Source organism: Tympanuchus pallidicinctus, unplaced genomic scaffold (assembly GCF_026119805.1).
Source record: "Tympanuchus pallidicinctus isolate F22 unplaced genomic scaffold, pur_lepc_1.0 scaffold16, whole genome shotgun sequence".
NCBI classification, from domain to species: Eukaryota; Metazoa; Chordata; class Aves; order Galliformes; family Phasianidae; genus Tympanuchus; species Tympanuchus pallidicinctus.
The window spans coordinates 22,235,084-22,261,679 of record NW_026294679.1 but is presented as its reverse complement, the minus strand read 5'-3'; the positions used below and the strand labels follow the sequence as shown (position 1 = coordinate 22,261,679).

The window sequence follows — 26,596 nt, the reverse complement described above, 5'->3', positions numbered from 1 at the left end:
TTTTGTGGGACCGGGGTGGGGGGGGAGGGCGGAGGCCTGCCGCCCCTGTCACGGACATAGATTGATCTGATCAACTCCGTGACAGATTTTGGCGCCCAACGTGGGGCACGAACTGCTTTTTAGCTGTTAGAACGAATCTCTTTTTCTCTCTGCTCTTAGAGAGCTTCGTTAGTGAGCATTATCAGTAGTTCAGGTTTCTGTGCTGGAAAACCTGACCTTGAAAGATTAGGCGTACTGCCAGTGTTCTGGGATATTTGTAAACTTTGAGCACTACTTAGTCTGGGTAGTGCCTTTTTTTCTTTTTTTTTCCCTGCTCTTGTTAGCTTCAGTTCATTAACCCCTTTTTAGCAGGCACCTCTGATGAACCCACTCGTTATCGTGGGGGCGCTGTGTAAAGGATTTAAAGCAATGGTGTTACTCACAACCTACTGGCCAATAATCCATCTTGCACTTACGTGTGTTGGAATTGCAACCGTATATAGGTACCTAATGGCACTGATGGAGACACCTATGTTTCACCTACTTGCAATGTGGTATGATTTGAATTTTGATATTTACATCCCGGAAGGAATGGCTAATTTCACAAATAGCTACATCCCAAATGGAATGGCTAATTTCACAAACAGTTACATCCCAAATGGAATAGCTAATTTTACAAACAACACGATGTTCAGACCAGTCTCCGGTTTTTCTTCTCGGTTTGTCAAACGTTTTTTGAATCCTGAATTAATAGTCATGTTGGTGTGCATGTCATCAGTTTTCCTGAATGTATTCCTATGCATTCGTATTAAGGGAAAGGAGTCTCTTCCAAAACTAGAGAATGATGATTGGCAGGGAATATGGAGAGGTTTAGGAAAGGTCTTAGAAGCATGGGGACCTGCAGTGTCATGGGATTTTACCCTTGAACACCTGTGGGATCCTGAGAAACTAAGCCAGTATTTGAGTCAGGGACTATGCGGCTTACATAAATCTAAGGAGGTACAACTTATTTGGGGTTTGGCTTGTGCTTACCGTGCCCTATATAATACCATTCTGGAGAGAGAGAGTTTCCGAGCTGAGGTTCAAGCTAAAGGGGAAAATCCCCAAGTCAAATCTAATCAATCACAGGAGACACCAGTAACAATACCAGTTGCTCCTGTGGAGGGCAAGAAATGGAAACGAGTGTCTTCGCGTCTTGAACGAAAAAGAGAAGAAGAGGAGGAGGAGGTGGAGGAAGATCCAGGCGAGGGGCCCTCCTCAGGACCACCACCATCGCGAAAGGCAAAAGGGAAAACTAAGAGACGTGCAGAAGAGAGTGATGAAGAGGAAGTCTCTATTACTACTCGCCGGCCTCTAAAGATGACTGAAATCCAAGGTTCAAGAAAGGAGTTTACACGGCGCCCGAATGAAACTCTTGTTTCCTGGTTGGTTCGCTGTTGGGACAGTGGGGCCCATAGCTTGTCTCTGGATGGTAATGAAGCTCGCCAACTAGGTGCCATTGCCAGAGATCCAGCTATTGATAGAGGAATTAGTCGATGCTCGGATGAAGCTGCCTCCCTCTGGGAACGAGTGTTAACAGCCGTGAAGGAAAAGTATCCCTTCAAAAATGGCTTGAAGATTGCAATGAAAAAATGGGATACAGTTGAAAAGGGGATCCAGTATTTGAGGGAAATAGGCGTGGTGGAAATGTTGTATGACCCTGACTTTGTTCCTAACGACCCACACCAAAACCGCGACCCTGAAAGAGTGAGGACAACGCCTGAGATATGGCAGAAAATCGTGACAACAGCGCCGGACAAATATGCCTCTACACTGATGTCAGCGTGTGACAGATTCAACGAACAACAGAGAACGCCTTTAGTTTATGAATTAATTGTTACGCTTCAAAACTACGAACAATTGCTGTCCCCGATTCATGCTGCCGTTGCTGCGATATCAAAAATGACGGAGCAAGTGTCTCAACTGATTAACCGCGACAAACCTGTAGCAGTATCAGAGATGCTTGATGAAGATCAGGATAATCAAAAGAGTCTAATGAAGGAAATCAAGGAGATGAAGGAGATGATGCGAGCCCACCTAACTAAAGACGATGAACCTTCCTTCTCACGTGCACCGTCAAAGATCTCAGCTGTTAGAAGCAAACGCTCTCCGGCTCAAGTAAGGGGTAATACACCGCGAATTGTCTTATGGTATTACCTGCGTGACCATGGAGAAGACATGGGGAAGTGGCACGGTCAGCCTACTCCTGTACTACGAGCCCGGGTGAAAGAATTACAAAGCAGATCAACCATCAGTGCAGTTGCTCCAGTTACCACAGGTAATGAATAGAGGGGCCCTGCCCTCAGTCAGGAGGGGGAAAGGGATAATAGAGTATATTGGACTGTGTGGATTCGATGGCCTGGCACATCAGAACCACTGAAATATAAGGCACTGGTGGACACTGGTGCACAGTGCACTCTGATGCCCTCGAGTCACCAAGGGACAGAATCAATCCATATTTCTGGAGTGACGGGGGGCTCTCAAGAATTGACTGTGTTGGAGGCTGAGATAAGCCTCACTGGTAAGGACTGGCAAAAACATCCTATTGTGACGGGCCCAGGGGCTCCATGTATACTAGGTATTAATTATCTCAGAAGGGGGCATTTCAAGGATCCTAAGGGGTATCGATGGGCCTTTGGAATAGCTGCTGTGGACATAGACAACATTAAGCAGCTATCTATTTTGCCTGGCCTGTCAGAAGATCCATCTGTTGTGGGGCTGCTGCGAGTAAAAGAGCAACACGTACCGATTGCTACAAAAACGGTGCACAGGCGGCAGTACCGCACCAACAGGGATTCTTTGCTCCCCATTCATAAGTTAATTCGTCAACTAGAGAGCCAGGGAGTGATCAGCAAAACTCACTCGCCTTTTAACAGCCCCATATGGCCAGTGCGTAAAGCCAGTGGAGAATGGAGGCTGACGGTGGACTACCGTGGCCTGAATGAAGTCACACCCCCTCTGAGTGCTGCTGTGCCGGACATGTTAGAACTCCAATATGAACTGGAGTCAAAAGCGGCCAAATGGTATGCCACCATTGACATTGCTAATGCCTTCTTTTCCATTCCTTTGGCCAAAGAATGTAAGCCACAGTTTGCTTTCACATGGAGGGGCATTCAGTATACCTGGAACCGTTTGCCCCAGGGGTGGAAACACAGCCCGACCATTTGCCATGGGTTGATCCAAACTGTATTGGAACAGGGCAGTGCTCCTGAGCACCTGCAGTACATTGATGACATCATTGTGTGGGGTGATACAGCAGAAGAAGTCTTTACAAAAGGAGAGCAAATGATCCAAATTCTTCTGAGTGCTGGCTTTGCTATTAAGCGAAGCAAAGTGAAAGGACCTGCCCAGGAGATTCAGTTCCTAGGCATAAAGTGGCAAGATGGCCGTCGTCACATCCCGACAGATGTGATCGACAAAATCACTGCTATGTCTCCACCCACTAGCAAAAGAGAGACACAATCTTTTCTGGGTGCAGTGGGCTTTTGGAGAATGCACGTTCCAAACTACAGCCTCATTGTAAGCCCCCTTTATCATGTGACACGAATGAGAAATGAGTTTACATGGGGCCCTGAGCAGCAGCAGGCTTTTGAACAGATTAAACAGGAGATAGCCCGTGCCGTGGCCCTAGGGCCAGTACGGACGGGACAGGGCATAAAGAACATCCTCTATACTGCTGCTGGAGAGAACGGTCCCACTTGGAGTTTGTGGCAAAGAGCCTCAGGAGAGACTCGAGGCCGACCCCTGGGATTCTGGAGTCGGGCGTACAGAGGGTCTGAAGAGCACTACACCCCAACTGAGAAGGAGATCTTAGCCGCTTATGAGGGGGTTCGGGCTGCTTCCGAAGTAGTCGGTACTGAAACACAGCTCGTTCTGGCACCTCGACTGCCAGTGCTGAACTGGATGTTTAAAGGAAAGGTTCCCTCCACCCATCATGCTACTGATGCCACTTGGAGTAAGTGGATTGCACTGATTACACAACGAGCACGGATGGGGAACCTCAGCCGTCCAGGAATCCTAGAGGTGATCATGGACTGGCCTGAAGGTAAAAAGTTTGGAACACCACCAGGAGAAGAGGTATCACGTGCTAAAGAAGCCCCACCATACAATGAACTACCAGAGAATGAAAAGAAATATGCCCTGTTCACAGATGGATCGTGTCGTATTGTGGGAAAGCATCGCAGATGGAAATCTGCTGTGTGGAGCCCCACACGACAAGTTGCAGAGGCCACTGAAGGGAAAGGAGAATCAAGCCAATTTGCAGAGGTAAAGGCTGTCCAACTGGCCTTAGATGTTGCTGAACGGGAGAGGTGGCCAATGCTCTATCTTTACACTGACTCATGGATGGTAGCGAATGCCTTATGGGGGTGGTTACAGCAGTGGGAGCAAAATAACTGGCAAAGAAGGGGTAAACCTATTTGGGCTGCTGAACTGTGGAAAGACATTGCTGCCCGAACAAAGAATATGGTTGTAAAAGTGCGCCATGTAGATGCTCATGTGCCCAAGAGTCGGGCTACTGAAGAACAGCAAAATAACCATCAAGTAGACCGAGCTGCCAGAATTGAGGTGGCTCAAATAGACCTGGACTGGCAGAACAAGGGTGAATTATTTCTGGCTCGGTGGGCCCATGAGACCTCAGGTCATCAAGGGAGAGATGCAACATACAAATGGGCTAGAGACCGAGGGGTGGACTTAACTATGGATGCCATTGCACAGGTTATTCATAACTGTGAAACATGTGCCATCATCAAACAAGCCAAGAGGATGAAACCTCTCTGGGAGGAAGGGCGATGGCAAAAGTACAAATATGGGGAGGCATGGCAGGTTGATTATATCACCTTGCCACGATCTCGCAATGGTAAGCATTATGTGCTTACTATGGTGGAGGCAACCACTGGGTGGCTTGAAACATATGCAGTACCCCATGCTACTGCCCGAAACACCATACTGGGTCTCGAGAAACAAGTCCTGTGGCGACATGGCACCCCAGAAAGGGTAGAGTCAGATAATGGGACTCATTTCAAAAATTCTCTTGTAAATACTTGGGCCAAAGATCATGGCATTGAGTGGATTTACCATATTCCCTATCATGCACCAGCCTCTGGTAAAATTGAACGATACAATGGATTGTTAAAAACGATGCTAAAAGCACTGGGTGGTGGAACATTTAAGCACTGGGAGAAGCATTTGGCAGAAGCCACCTGGTTAGTCAATACCAGAGGATCTATCAATCGTGATGGTCCCAACCAATCCAGTTCCCTACATACCGTAGAGGGAGATAAAGTCCCTGTTGTACATGTAAAGAACATGTTAGGAAAGGCAGTTTGGGTTCTTCCAGCTTCTGGAAAGGGCAAACCTCTCCGTGGTACAGTTTTTGCCCAGGGACCAGGATCCACTTGGTGGGTAATGCAGAAGAATGGGGATGTTCAATGTGTACCACAAGGAAACTTGATGCCGGGGGAGTGCAGTTACTAATTCTATGTATATGTATATAGCCATGTATGCATTTTAATCATTTTTTGTTTGTTTGTATATATGTATATATATTTTAAGCATGATGTAACGATGTAGAATAAGGGGTGGAATGTCATGGTTTTATGTTTTTGTTTTTTGCTTTTCTTGTTTTTGGATTTCAGTATTCCACATCAAAACATCATGTAGTGTACGGGCCATTAAAGTGTCACTGCCCCAATCCCAGCTACCTATCCCTGTACATTACAGCAGTCACGGGATCTGGCCCTTCCGGGTGGGGGGGGGGTGCTCTCTTGCTGCTTGGCAGTGGGTGCTGGAGGGTGCTTTCCTAGCCGTTCCAAGCTTTTCAGGTTTGAATCGGTCCCGGGAACTCTCTCTCTCATCTTGTCTGATTTATTAATCTCAATTTCAATTAAATTGTATATATTGTGTTATCTTGTATTCCAATATTATAGTAAAATAAGTTTTCCTCCATAGATTGTTGCCGCTGCTCTTTTCCTCCCTTCCTTCCTTCCCATTTTTTTGTGGGACCGGGGTGGGGGGGGAGGGCGGAGGCCTGCCGCCCCTGTCACGGACATAGATTGATCTGATCAACTCCGTGACAGAAGCACCTCCCTTACGATGAAAGGTTGAGAGACCTGGGATTGTTCAGCCTAAAGAGGACTGAGAGGGGATCTTGTTAACACTTCTAAATATCTAAAGGATGAGTGTCAACTGGCTGGGGGGGGCTTTTTTTTTTCAGTGGTGCTGAGCGACATGGCAAGGAGCACTGAGCACAAACAGGAACATAAGGTTCTATCTGTACATAAGAAACTTACTTTGAGTGTGATAGAGCACTGGAACAACCTGCCCAGAGAGGTGGTGGGGTCTCCCTCTCTGGTGACAATCAAAATTGCCAAGATGCCTTCCTGTGCAAACTACTGAGCTTCAACGGGGGAGATTAGACTTGATAGGTTTCCAGAGGTCCATTCCAATCACTATGATTGTGGGATATCTGCAGAGGCCGTAGTTTTCTTTCATAGCTAATTACCAATTATGTCCACAAATCCTGTTTTGATAGCAGATTCTGGTAAAAGCCAAAAGCAATGTGTTCAGAGTGGGAGAAGATATTATGTAACATCGAGCATTTTTACATCCATTGGTAGAGATGTTCTCTTCCTCCTCTGATTGAAAGAGACTGCCTCCAAAGGCTCTGTGAGAAGTAATAGATGAATGTCTGTTTCAGTCTATAACAGTGTTAATAGTTTATCTTGATCTAAGCTGTCCATGGAGACCTATGTCACATTTTGGACTAACACGTTCTCAAATCTGTTATGGACTGTTTAGAAGCTTTTTTTATTTATTACAGTAAAGTAGTAGTAAGAGATGTGAACATCTATACTACCTGCAAGAGTTATTTACTTAAAGGTCTCCAGTCTCCTGGAGACCTCACTGGTATACAGTTGTTGGTGGCATCTATTTTTGTTTGATTTTGTTCTAGTTTGATTACTCACATAACCTTAAGATATTTGTCTTGTGTTATTGAACATGAAGAGTTAGTAACATTGCATACTTTGTGAGCTTAAGAACATTAACTGCAGGGTCTGAAGAAAACTGTAGGGGAGAATGTAAACCATTTTGGGATTGCATGGTGTATTGTGGTCAGCTTCATTTTCTGTCATGTAAGGACAACCAGTACCCCAAGTAAATTAATAATAAATAAATTAATACATTTTAGAAGGGGACAAATATGGGATGCTCCCATTAAATGTGTAAGTGAAGGGGAGGCAAGTCATCAGTTTAAGTTTTGTTCTTAAGGTGAAAGTAAGGAGGGATTAATGTCTGGATTTTGCTCTAATTAGAAGTAGTCTGCCTAGTAATTTATTGAAGACTTAATAAAGATCTCTCCTGTTTAAAAATATAAAAGGGAATTTTGAAAATATTGGTAGGGGAGTTCCCTGAATGGGGAAACTAGAATTGCTGTCTGTTTTGGGATAGTTTTCTATTCCAGATGTCATTGTGAGGCCATGGAATGTCTATATGGTAAAGCATCCTCTTGCCTTGAATTAGGTCATTGCCTTTGTGCATTAGTTACCCTTTAACCTCTTCTATTGCTTTTTTATTTAAAAGCAAAGCAAACAATCCCCCCCCTCCCCCCCCCCCCCCCCCAAAAAAAAAAAAAAAAAAAAAGAAACCTCACAATTAATAAAATCCTATTAAATCTACCAGAACAGTCTCTATCTTTGCTTGCATAGGATAGCCTTGAGTTCCATGTTTCTTGTGTTTTTATGAGACTATTTCTTTCTTTGTCAGGGCACAGATGGAGCCTGGTTCTGCAGTAGGAGCTCTTTGTGCACAGAGCATCGGTGAGCCTGGCACACAGATGACTCTGAAGACTTTCCATTTTGCTGGGGTTGCTTCAATGAACATTACTCTGGGTGTGCCAAGAATCAAGGAAATTATTAATGCTTCAAAAGCAATTAGGTGCTAACATTTACTTGTTTATTTTTAATTCCCCCTCTAAGTGAAATCTGATAGAAAAATGTAGTGATAGCATTTTCCTATTGTCAGTATCATACTAGGCAATACTGAATCCATGCAATACCCAAAGAAGAAGAATCTAATGTCTTTGCAACTACGTGATTTAAAGCCAGAAAAATAGAACAATTTTGTGTTTGTTTTGCTTTTTGTTTGGAAATTTGAGACAAATTTTTTACTCAAGTTTTTACTATTCTGCTGGTATCTGTCGTATTGTGAAGCTTTCTAGTGTTTAGTGATAGTTAAATCTACCTGCATATCCTTGAAGTTATTCTTTAAATAATACCAGAGTAGTGTAGGCCATCAAAATAGTAACTATTGTGTTGTTATAATCTTTTGTGGATTTGCTTAATTTTTACCAACCTAAAGTACATGAATATTCTTTATGTGTCTGAGAAGACTAAAAGTCTTTCAATGTTCTTAAATGCCACTCTTAGAGCTCATAAGGTGAGCTGTAATTCGTGTTGCCATCTCTGATCTAGTATAGCAATTTTCTACCTCTGTTTTCTTGTGTGCTTGTTCTTTGTAGCACACCTATTATAACAGCACAGTTGGACACAGATGATGATCCTGATTTTGCCCGCCTGGTTAAAGGAAGAATTGAGAAGACTTTGTTAGGAGAGGTAGGAAAAACTGTATTATTGGTAATGTCTTAAATATAAATACTAGTCAATTACAATAAAGTGTTTTGACCATCCTTATATGCTAACTATTTCATCTTCAAGATATCAGAATATATTGAAGAAGTGTTTCTTCCAGATGACTGTTTCATCCTAGTGAAGCTGTCTTTGGAGCGCATTAGACTACTGAGATTAGAGGTGGGTTTTTCAGCTCTTAACCAGAACGTGCTTTTGGAAGGTTTCAGAGGGTGTCCTAATCCTTTCACAGAAATAAAAATGAAAGAAAAGAATGAAAAGTCTATGAAAGGGGAAATAGAAAGGATGTTCTGTGGCTCTATTACATCTGTATCTTTTACCTTTTTATTACTAGTGAAGTGGATAATTTTTCATGTATTTGGAAATGAGAATGTAAATTCATTTCTTCGTGTTATTCTCAGTGCACGAGTATTAATTTTTTTCCCATCTTTAGGAACACAGGCCTATATGTACCTTCAGCATAGGTTGGTGTATCATGTAACTTAACAGTAATTTTAGGGGCTTTTTTGTTTTGTTTTTTTTTGCTTTCCATTTCTTGATTTTTTTATTTTTTTTTCCTTTGGGAGGGCCAAAATATTGTCTACTACATGTCTTTGAGCAGATTTACATATGCTGAGATATTGAGATGTTGCTGACTGATGCTTGTCACAGGTGAATGCGGAGACTGTGCGCTACTCAATTTGCATATCTAAACTCAGAGTGAAGCCTGGAGATGTTGCTGTCCATGGAGAAGCAGTTGTATGTGTGACGCCTCGTGAAAATAGCAAGAGTTCAATGTATTATGTGTTGCAGTCCCTGAAAGAAGAACTACCAAAGGTTAAAGCAAAGCCTTTGTTTTGTGTTCTTTTGGGAGATATTCAGTAATAATAATTCAGAGATATGGGTCTGTATGTGAGGATGTGTGATAGCATAAAATAGAAAACATAGGTAGTGTGTAAGGTTACTGGTACAGTATGAATGTCATTACAGTACTGTGGATAAGAGCCCAAAATCTGATTTCATATATTTTTAAATTTAGTATTTGCTCCAAAGAGTGAAGTTTCAAAATGGGTTTAAATTCTGATTAGGGCTTCTGTTTTATACTGCACTACTGTAGACATTGAAATAACTCCTGTTTTTTGTTTTGTGCAGGTTGTAGTGCAGGGTATACCAGAGGTTTCCCGTGCTGTCATCCATATTGATGAACAAAGTGGTAAGGAAAAGTACAAACTTCTAGTTGAAGGTGATAACCTGCGAGCTGTTATGGCTACTCATGGAGTGAAAGGAACAAAAACATCCTCTAACAACACTTATGAGGTAAGGTGCAGTTGGTATAGTTGTGTTCTGGTTTTGTTTTTCCAGTAGCATCCTTATTACAAGTGCTTTTTTGTGTTCAGATGCTGCAATTTATTTATAATGAAGTCTGACTTCATTAATAGTTATCGCGTTATATTAACACGAGAATAATTTGACTGGCATCACAATTCAGAGTTTTTAATAAATATTTTTAAAGCAAAGGTGTACAAAATGCTATTGTCAGTGTTATCTGACATTGGGTGGTATTTGTTCAGGCACACATGTTGTCTAAGGTTATTCATTAATTCTATGTAATCTTTCTTGTAGGTAGAGAAAACACTTGGAATTGAAGCTGCTCGAACCACCATTATCAATGAGATTCAATATACAATGGTGAACCATGGTATGAGCATTGACAGGAGGCATGTTATGTTGCTGTCTGATCTTATGACTTACAAGGTTTGTACTGTGCATTATTTTTTTCAGTCTAACATTGGTCTGCTTATACATATTAATTTTACCATCATTGATAATCTTGAGTCAGACAGGGAGATAAGAATCAGTTAAAAGTTCAATGAATTGTAATTTGTACCAACTAAATATTGTTGATTGTGTATCAAACAAAAATGGCTGATGAATTATGGGGAGTGGGTGAAAGTTCTATTTTAATTGAAGACATGTTGATACAATGAATAGAGAATCATAATTTCATACTAGAAATCAAGCTTAAAAATAGCAGAGTGAAAATCAGCTGGGTAATTCTGCGTGCGATTTAAGGCTTCCTTGCAAAACACTACATGGGGTTCAAAGCAGCTGTACTGTGCATAGAAGTCAAAGAATACAGACCTTGCAAATAGAATCAGATTGCATTTAGAGTATCAAGAAACTTCCTGAACTTTTTAATGAAAGAATTATCTGTTTGTTATTGATTTCACTTTTTTTTTTTTTTGACTTCACATCCGAAATGTTTTTTCAGATGTATTTGGGTCCACTTAGTGAAGTCAGATTTTCCACTATTGCCTGCCAGAGCACAAGGGTTTGATCTGAGGGAAATGCATAAAGAAGTTCAGACCTCTCTCAAAACTGTAGGGCTTTGTTGTACTGAGCAGAAGCAGTCCCTGGGGCTGGCTGTGCAGAGCTGCCACACAATGGGAAAAAGGGCATCAGAGTGCAGCACTTTACACTTCTTGGGCTCCTACCGTGCATTCTTTCGCCACAAAACTGCATTGAGTCTGTTATAATTGGGATGTTTGTTACAAACAGAGGCAGAAATACATCAAGATAGTTTTAAAAACAGAAGTGTTTTTATCGGGAGATTTTACAAATGAAGACTTAATATGTTCTGTTGTTCTCTGGCAGCTGAAATCAGATTTATTGTTAGACAATAGGCAATAGTTTCAGTATAGTGCTTTCATAGCTGTAGTCTAAGACACCACAGAATTTTGTAGCACAGCAACTAGCTTATCTGTGTTTTTTCTCATGTCTGTTTGTTTCGTTCTTGTCTTGATACTCTTGTGTCACAAAATACCTTATTTAGAGTTTATATGTTTCTGTAGTGCATGAATATCTTTTGAAGTACTTGTTACTGTAGAGCTACTGACTTGAAGATGCTTAGCTGTGAAGCAGCATATTATGAAAATGCTATATAGCAGCTAGTGCTTTATCTACTACATGTCTTATGTACTTGTTAGAATAAAAAAGTACATTTTTGTTGTTCACTTTATTTTTCTTTTTAAGCATAATTGACCTTGAGCTTCTTTCTTTGGTTTTCTCCATCAATCAAGGGTGAAGTGCTGGGTATTACCAGGTTTGGACTGGCAAAAATGAAGGAAAGTGTGTTAATGCTGGCTTCTTTTGAAAAGACTGCAGACCATCTCTTTGATGCTGCCTACTTTGGACAGAAGGACTCTGTTTGTGGTAGGTATTGCAAATCCTGTTGTAGTTTGGGTCCTTACCCTATAGCCTTAAACCTCTTCAAAGTATATTAGATTTTTTGGCATTTTTAAGCTTTCTGTTCAACTTAGGTGTCACAAATGTCAGGTCTGAGACTGATCTGTATTTCTTGATTCTAGAAGTGTGGTATATGTTTCTGTACTAATCGCAGTTGGACATCTGTTTAATGTTGCTTAAGCAAGTTTACTTATGTGAATTTGCTGTTAAACTAAACTGAGAAAAGGAGAGGCCTAAGATTTTATGCTCTTCATCATGTCTCTAAGGTTTATCATCCAGGAGCTGTAACTCCTCATTATACTTCATTAGCACCAAGAAACTCTAATAAAACAACTGTGATACACTAAGATTTACTAGCTCATGTGTATTTGAAGATCTTAAAGTGTAGTCAGTCTTACTCAGTGTTTTGTAGACAGAATCTTTTCAGAATTCATGATATCTATTAGAAATCTTTATATAACCTGTCTGCATTTTAAGAATTCTGACAATTTCTGGCTGTCCAGCATTTCACATGAGTGGGATTTCAGTAATGTTTTTAAAAATTCTGTCCAAAGCTAAAGCAAAAATACTGTGCAGAACTGATTCCACTCTGTACAGTAGTGAAAATAAAGTATTTTCTCAGAATTCCCACTGAGATAGTAAAATCTGGTTTTGAATGGTGTGGAAACTAAAGATCTTTTCATGTTGCCTTTTAGGAAAAATATTTTGATTCCAATATGTAAACAGAATGGACAGAACAGAAAATTGTTGCTTGTCTCCTCAGACTGAAGTGATCTTGGTTTTAGAAAGTGATCTTTCTTGTAAGAAAACTAGCTGTGTAACTGCCTGACCTGGTCATCACGAGTTACCTTTGAATTGCTATGAGAACACTTAGTCACACTTTTCCTTCTCCAGAACAGGAGAACTTAATCATTGCCAAGAAAAATGAGTAGGTGCTCAGTATCAACTATAGGTGCTGAACTGAATGGCATTTCAAATCTGTGCTTCTACAGAATGTGTGGATGTAGTTTTGGGCAGTGTGGCTTCTGAAGTTCTTGTGTTTTTCAACTGAGAAAATGAGGAACAGCTGATTTAATGCTTTACATACCTAAAAGACAAGCATTTTTTGTGTGTTGCTAATGCCAGCTTTTAGTGGGCAGAGGAAAATCCTAGTATATGCTAAAATGCATGTGTATATAACAGGCTTGTTTGATACAGCAACGTTTTCTGTTCAAATGTTTCCTGCTGTATGTGACTAATGCCAGATACTACAAAAGGATATGGGGAGAAAAGGGCTCCTGATTGTTTAAATTGAAGTATTGCTAGGGGAGAATGATTCTCAATCTAAATGTTTTTTCCATGGTTCAGGAGTTGGATCTGCTTGAAAAATTACTATGTGAAACCAGGAAAGCTTTATTTCATTAGGTTTTAGAAAGGTATTTCCTTCATACATTCTAACAAGTATGCTGCAAAGGCAGTTCAAAGAAGTAGGCCTAAATGTACAGTAAGTAACCTAAGATTTCTATTACGCATAAGGTTTTTAAGTATATAATGCTTGGTAGCATTATAGTAGAATGCAGCGATCAGCTAAGAGCAAAAATACTGAATTTTCATTTGTAGACATAAAAGATCAGTAAAATTTTGCTAGAATTTTAAGGAAATGAATCTTCAACCTTCAGTCTTCAATGTTTGATCAAATGCACTGTTTTTTACTGCCCATAGGATTACCTGTTTTTGTTGTTGCTTGTAGTGGATTGGTTTTCTTTAATGCATACGAGAAGGATCATATTCTCGTATTTCTGAGAGTGTGTGTGTTATTTTGGATTAGAAGTCTGAAGAGATTAAAAAAAAACAACCTGATTTCTGATAGTTTACTTTTAATATGGCATGCTCATTAGAAAAATTGAGTACATCAGAGTGTCTGATATGTCAGTACATTGCTGTGGAAACTTAGTAGCAAAGGAAAATAAAGCAGACAGACTGAATCTTTAAGTTCAAACCAAGCAGTTTTTGAATTAAGAAATTGCAATAAATAAAAAACAACAAACTAAAGTAGTGAATACACCTCTTTCACTGGAAAATTGCAGATGTTTGAAGGGCCAGATTTGACTGAATTGTTTTCTCCAACTCAGAAAACGGATATAAAGTGAATTTGCTGTGCACCTTCTGGTGCTGTCACCAAGTGAAATGCATCTTTAAAATCTAACGTTCTGGTGCTGTTACTGGCAGAGATGATGTTGAAGTTAGGTTGAATTTTTACCAATTTAGAATGTAAGTAACGCCCATTGAATAACATACTGATCAAACATTCTGATAAGCATAACATTTAATCTAGTAAAGAGAGATTGGTTTTCACATGTGAGATTCAAGGAGATTGATAGGTGATATGTTCAGAATGGGCGTGTTAAAGCAATTACAGTTTATCTGAACTTTTGTTCTTCATGTGTTCAGTGTGTTGGTGTGCTTTTTTCCCCTCTAGGTGTTTCTGAGTGCATCATCATGGGAATCCCAATGAATATTGGAACAGGACTTTTTAAGCTTTTGCACAAAGCAGACAAAGAATCAACCCCTCCTAGGAGGCCTCTGGTATTTGATAATAATGAGTTTCATATCCCCATTGTTACATAACATTTAGGCATAATAGAAGGTAGGGGGGGGGAAAAAAAAGAGGGATCTTAATGAATGTGTATTATCAGTTCTGTGTGTTTCAATAACTGAGTTGGTAAGTGAAATACTAGCAGAAGAATTGCCTAATTATTTAACATCTGTTACTTGTACGGTCTCTTAAAAGGAGAAATTTCTCTGTACCAGAGAGTGGAAATAGATGTAAAGTGTACTTCAGTTGATGGTTTTCTTCGTGTGCTAGCATTTTCCATGGTACAAATAATAAAAATAGAAACATGCTTTGGAATGATTCGAAGTTATTAGTACCTTCTGGGAATTACTTCCCAGGCTAGTTGCTCCTATACAAACCAGCATCAAAGTTTTTCTTCACTGTCACAAGAAAAGTTCTGAGTTTTTGGCATGCAGTTCTTGCTGCCTATAAAGTAAAAATAGTGCTTAGAATATAATGTACATGTTACAATATCTGAGGCAGTTGTTTGTTTGTTTGTTTTTTTTTTGGGTTTTTTAAGAAATGATTTGTATCTAGATAACTGAAACTGATGAGAAATAATTCCCTTCGGGTGCTCTTGCGGCAGGGCTGAACAAACATTGAAAAGCATGTCAAAACATGGTGTTGGAGGAAAGGAAGTGCTGTACTTGGAAGTATGTGCTCTGTGTGGGTGGATCTCAAGTGTCAAAGCTACTGTTGCCTTGCTTTGTGGTTCTGTAGGCAGTACAAACTTCTTGTAAGCGAGTAGTATAGCTAAAACCTCATAGTAAAGCTACATGTGTTTGGGAAAATAGCTCCACAACTTGCTCATTATTTCCTGAGAGCTAGGTTATTCTGGAGGCTGAAGGAAATTGTGAGCAACTGATGACTGTGAGAAAAGTATACTTTATGAAACTGTAATATTGGCTACAAACAGAAGTGAAGAGTAATTATATTTAAGTATTTGTTAAAATTTGTGCAATATAATAGCTTGCTTTATGTATAGATGTTTTCATTACTGTTAACAAGTTAAAGTTGTTCTTAACTCAGTACTGGACAGATATATTCAGATTTGATTAAAAAAAATACCTGCTGAAGTATTCTGGAAGCTTGCACACTGCGTATTTGGAAATGTCATCTTAACAAGCAGAAGAGATCATTCTATAGTTCCTAAGGAGTGAGACTTGAAGAAAACTAGAATCATGTTGTCGATTTCCCCTATTCTGTGTTAACTTAAGAAGTGGTGTCAAAAGCATCTGAAATATTTGTTCTTAGCTTGTTGTTTTTTCTTTCTCTATTTTTCCTTTATCCAAAGTTGTTATCCAGGAAATGGTGTTTTCCTCCCCAGGATTGTGCTTTAGGACATAACTATAAGAAGTGGCAGATTATAAAACAGTTGCTAAATTCTGCAAAGATGATTATAAGAACATGATGAACCAAAAATAGTCTTTCATAATATAGCACTTGTTGTTACACTGCTAGAATCTGCAACTTAAAGCAGTCTTTGTTTTGGAAGTTTTATAAGTGAGTGGGGTTGTCTGAACAACTCAATCCCATTTTGATACATAAAGCAGAAATACAAACGAAGCTGCTTTCAAGTGTGGACATGAGTCATTTGAAAGTGTTTTAATCTTTAGCTTATTAGACTGGTTTTCAGAGTTGAATACACATTGTAAGTTATTTCAGTTGTAGCATGTTTAAACTTCATTTCTGTGGACAGAAACTGTCTTGGTTCTTTTTCTTGTCGGCAGTACTTGGATGAGGAGTGCACTTATAACATCAGTCAAGAAAAGCAAAGTAGAGAGAGGAACTCAAGTTGTACACTCTTAAAGTAAGACAAGGTGGCTAAATGATCTAGCATTTAAAAAGCATTTAAAAGGAATGAGTCTGTGCTGCAGACATGGCACCAAAGGAGAAGTGTAATGCTACTTAACCAGAATGTAAAACCTGTTGTTTTAAATTGTTTAAATTGTTTTAAATTCCTCTGTTCTTAGGGTGTTTTTTTTTTTTTTTAATTCATCAAATTGTGCAGAGAAGACCCAATGTGAAATTCAGTGTTGCTGTTCTCAAACGTTTTTGTACTTTTTATGTAGTACTGAAATATTCTTCTGTATAGATTTTGGCGGGGTAAAGATTTGGAATGTAATGCATTTGGTACCTGCTCTGAAAGCCATGTGTATTTTGCTGTTTTAACAGCTAAGAATTCAAAATAAAATTCTTTGATCTCAGTGAGATTGCCTTTTAACAATTTGTCTGTGTAGATTCTATTTCTTTTTTTTTGCATGTGTAGGAGAATAGGACAGGTAGGGACCAAAAGGAGAGCAAGCCAGTAAAGCTTTCCTTTGGATGAGTACCTAATTTTGTCATGGGAAACTGTCATGAAAGAGCTTGGCATTTTTATGAGATTCTTCTGCAATTTTAATTGTGTGAAGTTTGTATTGGTATGAGTGGCCACCTAGTTTTCGTCTGTAAATATGATGAAAAGAAGCTATTGAAATGGTGGCTTTACTCTTTTGTATGTCTTAAGTATTCAGTAAATTACATTTGTTATCATGGCCTATAGTATGACAATAAAAAGAGGCAGAGATTATAATGTAAACCTTGTGTTTGTTTATTGATGCATTATAACTTGTGCATAATAGATTTATGGGTGACCTGACCCTCTCTCTCCTCCTCATCTGCTTAGTTAAGACAGCTGGCAATTACTGAGTTTTCCAAAAAAGAAGTTTCTGGTAGCTGGAAAGAGAGATCAGTAAGGGCTTAATATACTACTGCTGTCCTTCTAAAGTGATGACAGTTTGGGATCTAACTGTGCTGCTTAAAGGAAGAAAAACAGTGGCTCAAAGAGCCATTGCAGTAGGCAGTTCCTCAGTAGCATTGGTTATCACTGTGCTTGCAGACAGGAATGCCTTTAGAAACTCAGCAAATGACAAAGATTTCAGTAGTATCTACTTATGTGCCTAAATTCTTCTGGGAAGAATATAACTCATGAATATTGCATTTTGAAAAGGATTAGCTGAAACTATGTATTTAGACCTGGAAAAATCTGTCAGTAATCAAAATGTGGAAGGGGAAGAAATATTGTAGTGAAAATTTGCCTGGGATTTTTTGTTGCATAAGATGAGAAAAATTAAAAGGGATCAAATCAGAAAAAAAAAAAAAAAAAAAATTAATGCTTTAGTGAAGAAATACTTTATGGGTCACTGAGACGTGGTTACAGCATTGATGTAATTGCAGAGCAAATTTATCTTGACTATTTGAATGAAGATCCAAATCTCACAGGACAATCTAAAAGAACAAAATTAAACCAAACAGCCCTTGTACTTCAGTAATGCTAGTGCTTGTGAAAATTAAGGTTTCTAGTAGCTAACAAAGTGACAAAATTTGAAGTATTCCATGGAGTGTGACTAGATCACATTCTGTCGTTTCTGGAAAAGAAAGATGAGATGCAATTCTCTATTTTTGATTAAGGTTGGTTTTGTTTGTTTGTTTTTTTCCAATGTTGGAGCTATGAGAAGGAAGGTAACCTGTCAAAACAGTATATGTGAAGAAGGAAGGTAGAGGAGAAAACAGTCCTGATGTGCTTCTTTCACGAATTGGGACAGGCTTTTTTTCTTTTTTTTTCTTTTTTTTTTTTTTTTTGCCTCATCCTGCTTAAAAAATAACTTATAAAAATGCAGAATTGTTATTGTCTGCATGTGTTCTCTATAGTGAATGTTTAAATAATAGCTCCAAGATTTTCTCAGAAGCATGAAGTTCTGGCAGCTCACTGGGTATCATCTCACATTCTGCAGCTGCTGCAGAGCACTGAAGCAAAGCTGGCTGAACAATGCTTGAAGGTGATGCTGAGAGATGCAAGATACCAATGTCTAAGACTGAATATAATATGGAACAGGTGGTCTTGTGTGTATTCACAATTGCAAACTGCAAAACATATGAAAGATGACTTCCTCTTCACTGCCTGAAAGCTATGAAGTCGCTGTAGCTGTGTGAGTGCGTTTCTGCTGTGTAACTCAGTTCACAGGGGTCTTTTGTACAAGAACTTAGACTGTACTTCAGAATTCTGCTGACTGTGATATTCTTTGAATACAGCATTGTCCAAACCACTTTTTGTTCTGATTACGGGGTATAGCTATATACATAAATTGCTCTGAAAGTAATGCTTCTTGTTTATTTCTGTGAAAACAACAACAGTTACAACATGCACAATAAAACTGTTTGGAAGAGCAAATTCTCAGTTACAAAGAGGGTTATTTTTCAACATTTTCACTACCGTTAGCCATTTGTGAACATGAGCTGGTTGAAATGCCATTCATTTTGTGATGTGACAGCTGTGCATGGCCATCTGGAACACAACTTGTCTTTCATGTTGCTGTCACTACCATACTACCCACCACCTTGCTGTGCTCACATCTGCTGTTTGGTCTCCATGAGCATTCAAGCAAGTGTTGATATATGTCCATGGGTGCAATTTTTTCTGCATGGAGGAATTCCATTCTGCATTCTTGCTTTATCTACACATCCATATCAGGCACCCTTGTATCAGACTGTCCCCCTGCTGCCATCTTTCAGACTGCAGGGAAATGTAATGGGAGATTGTTGGAAAGGTTCAACCTCTGTTGCCATACCACCAATATCCACCTGTGATATCATAGGCCAATGTAATTAGCAGATACTGCTTTTGGAACAGCCCTAATATAAAGCATCTGTATTCATAAAATGCTTAAAGATGCTTCTTAATCCAAAGAGTCTGTTTTGTGAGTCTTATAAGCCTGCAACATTAGAGTGTTTGTTGCTTTTGGAAGAAATGATGGTACATGTTATTGACATAGCATGGGAATAGAGTTGTTTCTCTAGTTGTTGAAGATAGAAGGAAGAAAAGTGGAAGACAACGCAAAAAAATAACAAAGAAGTATGGGAATAGACTGGAAGTTCATGTCTATTTGTAGAAAGATATGCCAACTAGGTGAAGTGGCACTTAGATGTTAGTAATCTCTAGAAGCCATCCTATTGAAGCAATGGAAATGACAGAAAAAGAACGTGTATTTCTCAGAATTCAGATTTCATCATCTTTACTGGAAATCAGACTAAGACAACTGATAGTTAAATCGTCATTTACTCACTAGGTGATTACTAATAATGAGTAATAACTGAATTTTCCTTCAGTTATCAGTACGGTCTGGTTATAGTAGTCATTCAATTAATGGTATGAAAATACAGCAGTTGAATTACAGTGACGTGCAGTTAAGTGTAAAAACTGCACATTGAATTCTAGTACAGTCCATGCAGAAGATGATATACAAATATATGAAAGTGGGGCAGTTAGGAATCTGGTGTTGATAACTCTGGTTAGATCACAAGTATTCCAGGAAAATGCTTATTTGAGGATTTTTAAATAGTTTGAAACTCCTGCTGCTAGGCCAGGAGATGGAAATGACATTAGTTAATTTGCTAGTGGTGTAGCCTCTCCCACTAGAAGAGAAGCTATGATGTCTGTGAAGATCCTTCACAGAGCCGGTTGTGATAGGGCAAGGGGAAATGGTTTCAAACTACAAGAGAAGAGATTTGGATTGGATACAAGGAAGAAGTTTTTATAATAATGGTGGTGATGCAACAGAACAATCATCCAGAGAGACGGTGGATGTCCTAACCTTGGAAACATTTGAGGTCAGGCTGGACAGGGCTCTGAGCAACCTGATTGAGTTGTAGGTGTCCCTGTTCACTGTGGGGGAGTTGGACCAGATGACCCTTAAGGATCTCTTCTGACCCAATGCATTCTGTAATTCTATGATTCTATATTTGCAGTGAATGCTTACCACCACTGAGGAGTGTTGGTGAGTCCTAGTACACAAGTAAAAGATTGGAGGGTGTGCAGCCTCTGTGAGTGGCTTCCTTTTTCTGCTGAAAGCTGGCATGCACTGCTGAACCAGGTTCATTTCACCTCCATGTTGCTTGTTTTTTTCAACTGGAGACACTGGCAATCAGAAATGAAGCTGTTGTGAAAGCAGCAGGTAGCTGAGTTTTTTACTGCAGATATTTTTTTCTCCTTCCTGGGAAAGTGGGTATTGGTCAGCTAATATTCCCACGTATATAGTATTTTTATCTGCTTATACCCTTTTTTAACTGTTACATTGTGCAATTGTTAAAAGTAAAATAAAGAAAGTTAATTGCCAAGAAATACAGAATAATGAGACTGCCCTGAGGTAAACTGTAATGGTCCCAGAAGGTGCTAGCATTAGGCATATGTGAAACTTCAAAATTCTTTTGATTTGTTGTTTGGTGTTGTGCTCACATCTGAGCAGTACTGCTGGAAACTCTTGCTGGTCTTTGCTGCGGTGGGAATGGCCTTGATCATAGCTCTGCAGTGAGATCATGAAAGGTACAGAAGGCAGAGAACCTTCTTTATGCTGCTTGCTACTTGACCCCTGCAATTTGCCAGTGCAGTGATATTAAAGTGTTTGCAGCATATACATAAAGGTACCTTGAAAAATCCACAAGTCTTTTTACCATAAGCAAATCTTCCAGGTTTCTAGCTCATACGAATATTTTCCAGTTCCATCACGGACTTCCTTTATGCTTCAATTTAAAGAAGATACTTAATTCTTCTGACTTAGGCCACTGCAGTGCATTTTCTAGTTTCATTTTACATTTATTCGTTTTCTTCCTGTCCTTGTTTCTCCCTTCTGGGCCCTGGTGGCTGTCACTACTGGTGACACAGCTTCCCTGTAGCAGTGCTATGTCAACCATAGTGTGCCACTGGCTGGCTTCAGCTCAGCCATGCGAGGGCCCAGAGGATAATTAAACCACTCGAGGAAAAAACACTTCCTCAGCACATCTGGATGTGGAAATGTACTGCCATCAAAATTACCATTATGGTCAAATAACTTCTGAGCTGATGACTTTGTTATGTAAGGAAGTGTGTTTGTGCTCTGAACTGAAATAAAGGGCATGCCTGCTAGATGGGATTTTCTGTCATCACTGAAAACTCTTTATCTGCTTAATTTTCTGCTTTTCTCACTGGCCTGCATTTGTTCCTTCCTGTGTACCCAGCACAGATGTTTCACTTGCTGTGTTTGCATGTGTTCTGTTGAGAATAAGAAGAGATGCTCAGTGCAGAAGCGTGGTGACAGGCACGTGTAGGATCAGCTGCTCCTGCTGTACGCTTGTGTGACCTTGGGAAATCCATAGGTTGCTCTGAAAGGAATGCCTTCTATTTATTTCCGTAGAAACAACAACAGACAGAGCACAATGATGCTATTTGATGAAGCAAATTCTCAGCTACAAAACACCATCTTTCAACACAGCCACCTCCATTAGCGATGCGTATTCACCAGAGATGAGAAAAAGCCTGCATGCCGCACTTGTAGAAGACTGCAGTGGTGGTGGTGAGCTACTGTTGCTGTTGCCATTGCTGAGAACCACTACCCACCACCTGTGTCCCATTCACTGTTTGGTTTCCAGAAACGTTCAGCAAGTGTTGATGAATGTCTGTGGGTGCCTTTTTTCCACATGGAGGAATTCAGTTCCACACCTTTGGTTCATCTGCACTTCCATGTCAGACACCGTTGTGTCAGACTGCCCCTCTGCTGCAACAAAATGTAACGGAATATTGGCAGGAAGATTCAACCTCTATGGCCTGGGAGGTGCATGAAGCTTAGAAGTTCTATTAGTACAAATAGCCAGTGGTTAAAAGGATAATATTTGGCTTGCCTTGCTGGTGAGGTGTATTTATCCTTAGCAGAATATCCCTAGCAGAGTTGGAGGCTTTTTAATTCAGTTATTCTTTTGCACAGTATTTTCATTACCATGTTGGGGATTAATCCAAGTCCCCTGGAAACCAATTTAAGAGCTCTCTCTAACTCAGCAGAACTGGATAAGCTTTGATATATGCTTTATAAATGCATATCCATCAATCCCCCTCTGGTTAATGCACCTCTCTACATTTCAAACAGTCATACAACATTTTTCTAAACAGTGTTGCTGTGGACGTGATCTGGGAAGGAGCATTTTAATCCAAATCCTTCTTAAAGCTTCACATGCAGCTCAGGACTTTGTCTCAGATGCTTCTGCTTATTTTGGGACACTGTCTGTATGTTCCTTTCCATTTAGTATTCAGGTGTGTGATTTTTTTTTGTTGTTTTTTGTTTTTTGTTTTTTTTTTAATGGAGTTATATAAAACAAGGATATTTTGCTGTTGTTGAATTTCACCAGCTCCCCAGTGACAAATCTGCAATGGCAGGTGCTCTGCTTCCAGCTCAACACGTTGATTCCCCTCTGAAAATAGGGGATTGGATATAAATATTGTTCAAATTAGACACAACTTGGTATTTATAATAATTTAAGTTCTAAACTACTATTATGGCACTTTTCTTTGAAAAATATTTGTGAACCTGAAAAGTTCTATTTTTAATTTTTAAATTTGTCTTGGGTGGTGGAATACAGCTGTGCAGGAGATAGGTACCTCACTTTAAAGTGAATAACCAAACCTCATAAAGCTGGTAGTGGAGCTGCCACTGTGCCAAGCAGACATGATTCCATTCTGGAAATGGCTGAAAGCTTTCCTGTCCCTGCCAAGGCATAGAGGCTTGCTCAGGCTTTATTCCTTTTCCCCTCAAAAACGGGAGTGCAACACGGGAGTTACTTTGTTTCACAAGTTACTGTTTTCAGAACTGACTTTTCTTAAGCCCAGCATTTTTGTAGTGTGGAATGATCTTTAGTATTTATCTGTGACCACAGCCTGCTTTGTCTGAGCAAGGATGACTGTAGGAAGTTGTACAACCTCAACTTAATTCTCAGTTCCACAAAGAATATCCTGCAATGTTAAAAGTAAAGATTTATTTTCAAATTGCAAGTCTGTAGAATTTCTACAGTGTTAACCTAGATAAATCCTGTGATAATTCAGCTGTTGCACAGAATCCAGAGGATCCCGGAGAACCAAAGTTGGAGGCATAGCTGTCTCCATTTCTACAGGTACCTCTTTGGGCTTGGGCTAGCAACATCTGGGACATCCTTGTGTCATCAGCAAGAACCTTTTCCTTCAAGCCTAGCTTTGACCCCAGCCAACCCACAACTGAAGCACTGCCCCACATTCCCCAGCATCATCCTGCTTCTCAGGCAGTGCTTCCGATGTGGCTCTGCAAGCATTCTGCCTATAAGTCCTTCTAAATCTCTGCTTTGTCAATTCTGCCTGCTAGGCACAATGGTTTTTCTTTCTATACCCATCAGGCTAATGTCTGACAGCATTATATCCTATCACAACAACTTCTATTTCTCTCTTGCAGCTTTTTTTTAAGATATTACATTTTCCACTGATACAATGAAATTGTATATTTTAATGGATAATGAGCTGGATTACTGAACCAAAGCCATTCAAAATCAATAGGAGGATCCCTTTTAGTTCCAGAACCACTTTGAAAATATTCATTGCTCTAATAGCCAAGAAAATTTGACAGAAGAACAATGAAGATCTTGAAACAGAGCAGACTTATGGATAGTCCTTGCCATTACAGCTGTCTACATTCAGCTGAATTTTTCTTATGAGTTCTCAGATTGTGTGTGACTTGTTTATAGATATTTCCCAGGGATGCTGAGGGTATGCATTTGCTTTTAACTCCTCCCCATTTTTGTGAAAACAAATAAAAGTAAATGGTATAAATTGCCAGTATTGATTTTAGCTGAAAATTGACTTAGTAATGGAACTATCAGCAAATTACAAGCAATGGCCTTCAAAATGGACTGTTTAAGATCTGCTGGCTTACAGATGAAGTTAAGCATGTGAAAGTTAGCTCAGGCTCCTTTAGGAAATCCATTGTCTTCAGTTTTGTTCTGGACAGACTGGAATCTGAGAGGTGCAGCTTGGTGCATCCTTCCCAAAGCAAGATGAAATTCTTACCCTGGAGGATTGTCATGTGGATCTGCAGTATTTCAGGTTTTAAATGGGAAATTTTAGTTACTGAAGTAAAACATGATTTTGATTTGCTTCTGCTTTTTCACTAGCCTCAGAGATATTAAAAGCCTTCAGCAGACAGAGTGGTTTGTTTCTATGGAATCTGCCTGAAGATGCTGTCTGATCTTCATTTTAATCTGAGTTATCAGTTCAGTCCCTACCCAGAGCTGGAATAGGCCAAAGAAAGCTGCCCCAGGCAGCACAGGGTGAAACCACTGATAGATTATTAAGGCTACAAAAAAAGCTACACCATACTTTGCTCTGGTTCCCCTCGTGCTGTGCTCCGCAGCAGCTCTCTGAAGAAGAACCAAACTGTTTCCTGCAGCCTGTGGTCACACATGTTTAGGAAGACAGATAAGCCCCTGTGGTCTGTGAGCCCGCAGCCACTCCCTGGGGCTGGAGCACAGTGTCTGTAGGCAGCACGGTGCCCCCAGTGCCGCTGACATGCCCTGCGCCACTCATGCTACACCTCTACATCTATGTGCACCTCTACATCTTTGCCTTTTTTATGGATCAGTGAGACCTTCTGATCCGCTGCACCAGTAGACCTGCACCTTCCTATTCTGAGATCACTAATCTATTGTCTCTAAATTACATCAGTCCAAAACAATACAATTCCATTGAGATCTGCTCGGCTGCTATTGTTCCATATTGTTCCGTTCCATAGTACCTAAGACAAAATCTTTGTTTACTTTGCTTTATCTGCTTTAATCTCACCTTGATAACAGCTTGTATTTCTCCTGCTTGTGGAATATCTGATCATCTTCCTTCCTAAATTCCACACAATGTTGTCAGCTTCCATTAACAGACTGTAGCTCTCAATATTTTTCTCTAAGCCCTGGGAGCTTGAGTCACATGGCCATGTGAGAAGCTTAGCTTTCATTGCAAAACTATGCCTCTAGCTTACGTGGCTGCCAATGAAGCTTGAAGACTTGAATCCTAAGGGCTCTGAAAAAAAAGAAAAGAAATAAAATGTTTCCTGAGTATTTAAATATTTTAAAAAAAAAAAAAAAAAAAAAAAAAAAAAAAAAAAAAACAAAACTAGGAATATCTCTCCTTTGAGGCATTAGACTTTCTGACAGTTCACACTGAAGCTACTGAGGAGGTGATTCATCAGTGAAATTATAGCAGCAGGGCTGCTGCTGGGATGCAGGCACCAGTAGCTGGTAGCTTCAAAGAAGGATAAAGTACCTGAGACTGAGTGACAGGTACTTTTTACCCTGAAGACTATCATAAGGCCTATTAAAATGAATATAAGAAATCTGTTTGAAAGCCCAGATGTTTCTAGCGGGTGTCTTATCAAAAAATCCCAAACTAAAATAGCACAATAGTGTCGCTCAGTATGTGGATCACTGACATAGAATATAAATCTCACTGCCTAATGGCTTTGGAAAGCAGAGAACTGGCAAGATAGAATGTTCACTGGTACAGTCTCTGCCACTGCAGGTGCGATGCTTTATATGATTACACTGAAATCCATCTTGAAAACAGGTAGGATTTTCTTTTCTGCTGTTTTATCTCTCTTGTCTGTTTCTGTTCTCCTCTATCTCTTTTCTATATAGCTGTCATGATGCTCAGAACCAGAACCTCAGTTTCAGTCTTCAACTGTCTGATCTGTGTGGAGGATACACTTTTACATTGAAAGCTGTGCTATGCTACAGGATCTTCAATCTCTTTTCAGATTCTAACTCAAATGTATAACACAACATTTCATTTCAGGAAACAAGGTGAGTTTGCATACACAGGCATGATAATGATTGCAGAATAACAAAGGTGTACAGGAAATTACAGGAACAAACTCTTCTTGTCCTAAAGGTTGAATACTGTTCCTGCTGTCCTTTACTCTGTGTTTAAAGTTTCTGAAGGCTTTATTTGTACACACATATACATGCATATACAATATACTTCCATTAATTTTGTGAAATTTAATGGGATTCCGTACACTGCACAGAGTTTAATGGAATAGAAAGAAAAATTATCCTCAGTTGCATGATTGTGAATTGCTGAAACCTAATGCTTCTGTTGAGGATGATGCTGTCCTCCTGACAGAGAATTCTGCAAAAGAAGGGCTTAAAAGTGCTTTGCTGTCCTCAGTGTAAATCAGGGAAGTTTCTGAGGGGCAGATTTACCAGGTAGACACCCATTTTAGTTTTTCAAACTCTATGTTTGAGTACTTTGCTTCTGCAGGGC

General features: G+C 39.7%; 2 protein-coding genes across 9 annotated transcripts in view; one reads left to right on the top strand and one right to left on the bottom strand.

The window, feature by feature from the left end:
• Window positions 1-17,053, top strand: part of POLR3A (RNA polymerase III subunit A) — a 39,729-nt gene extending 22,676 nt beyond the window's left edge. For both annotated transcript variants that reach the window (XM_052676749.1, XM_052676750.1), the window contains 8 exons: window positions 7,783-7,953; window positions 8,537-8,630; window positions 8,733-8,825; window positions 9,315-9,479; window positions 9,795-9,959; window positions 10,266-10,397; window positions 11,723-11,855; window positions 14,347-17,053. In XM_052676749.1, coding sequence (XP_052532709.1) covers window positions 7,783-7,953; window positions 8,537-8,630; window positions 8,733-8,825; window positions 9,315-9,479; window positions 9,795-9,959; window positions 10,266-10,397; window positions 11,723-11,855; window positions 14,347-14,495 — 1,102 coding nt within the window. In that variant the 3' untranslated portion in view covers window positions 14,496-17,053. The remainder of the gene's footprint in view (window positions 1-7,782; window positions 7,954-8,536; window positions 8,631-8,732; window positions 8,826-9,314; window positions 9,480-9,794; window positions 9,960-10,265; window positions 10,398-11,722; window positions 11,856-14,346) is intronic.
• Window positions 1-26,596, bottom strand: part of RPS24 (ribosomal protein S24) — a 773,435-nt gene that overhangs the window by 28,609 nt on the left and 718,230 nt on the right. The gene's annotated exons all lie outside the window — the stretch shown is intronic.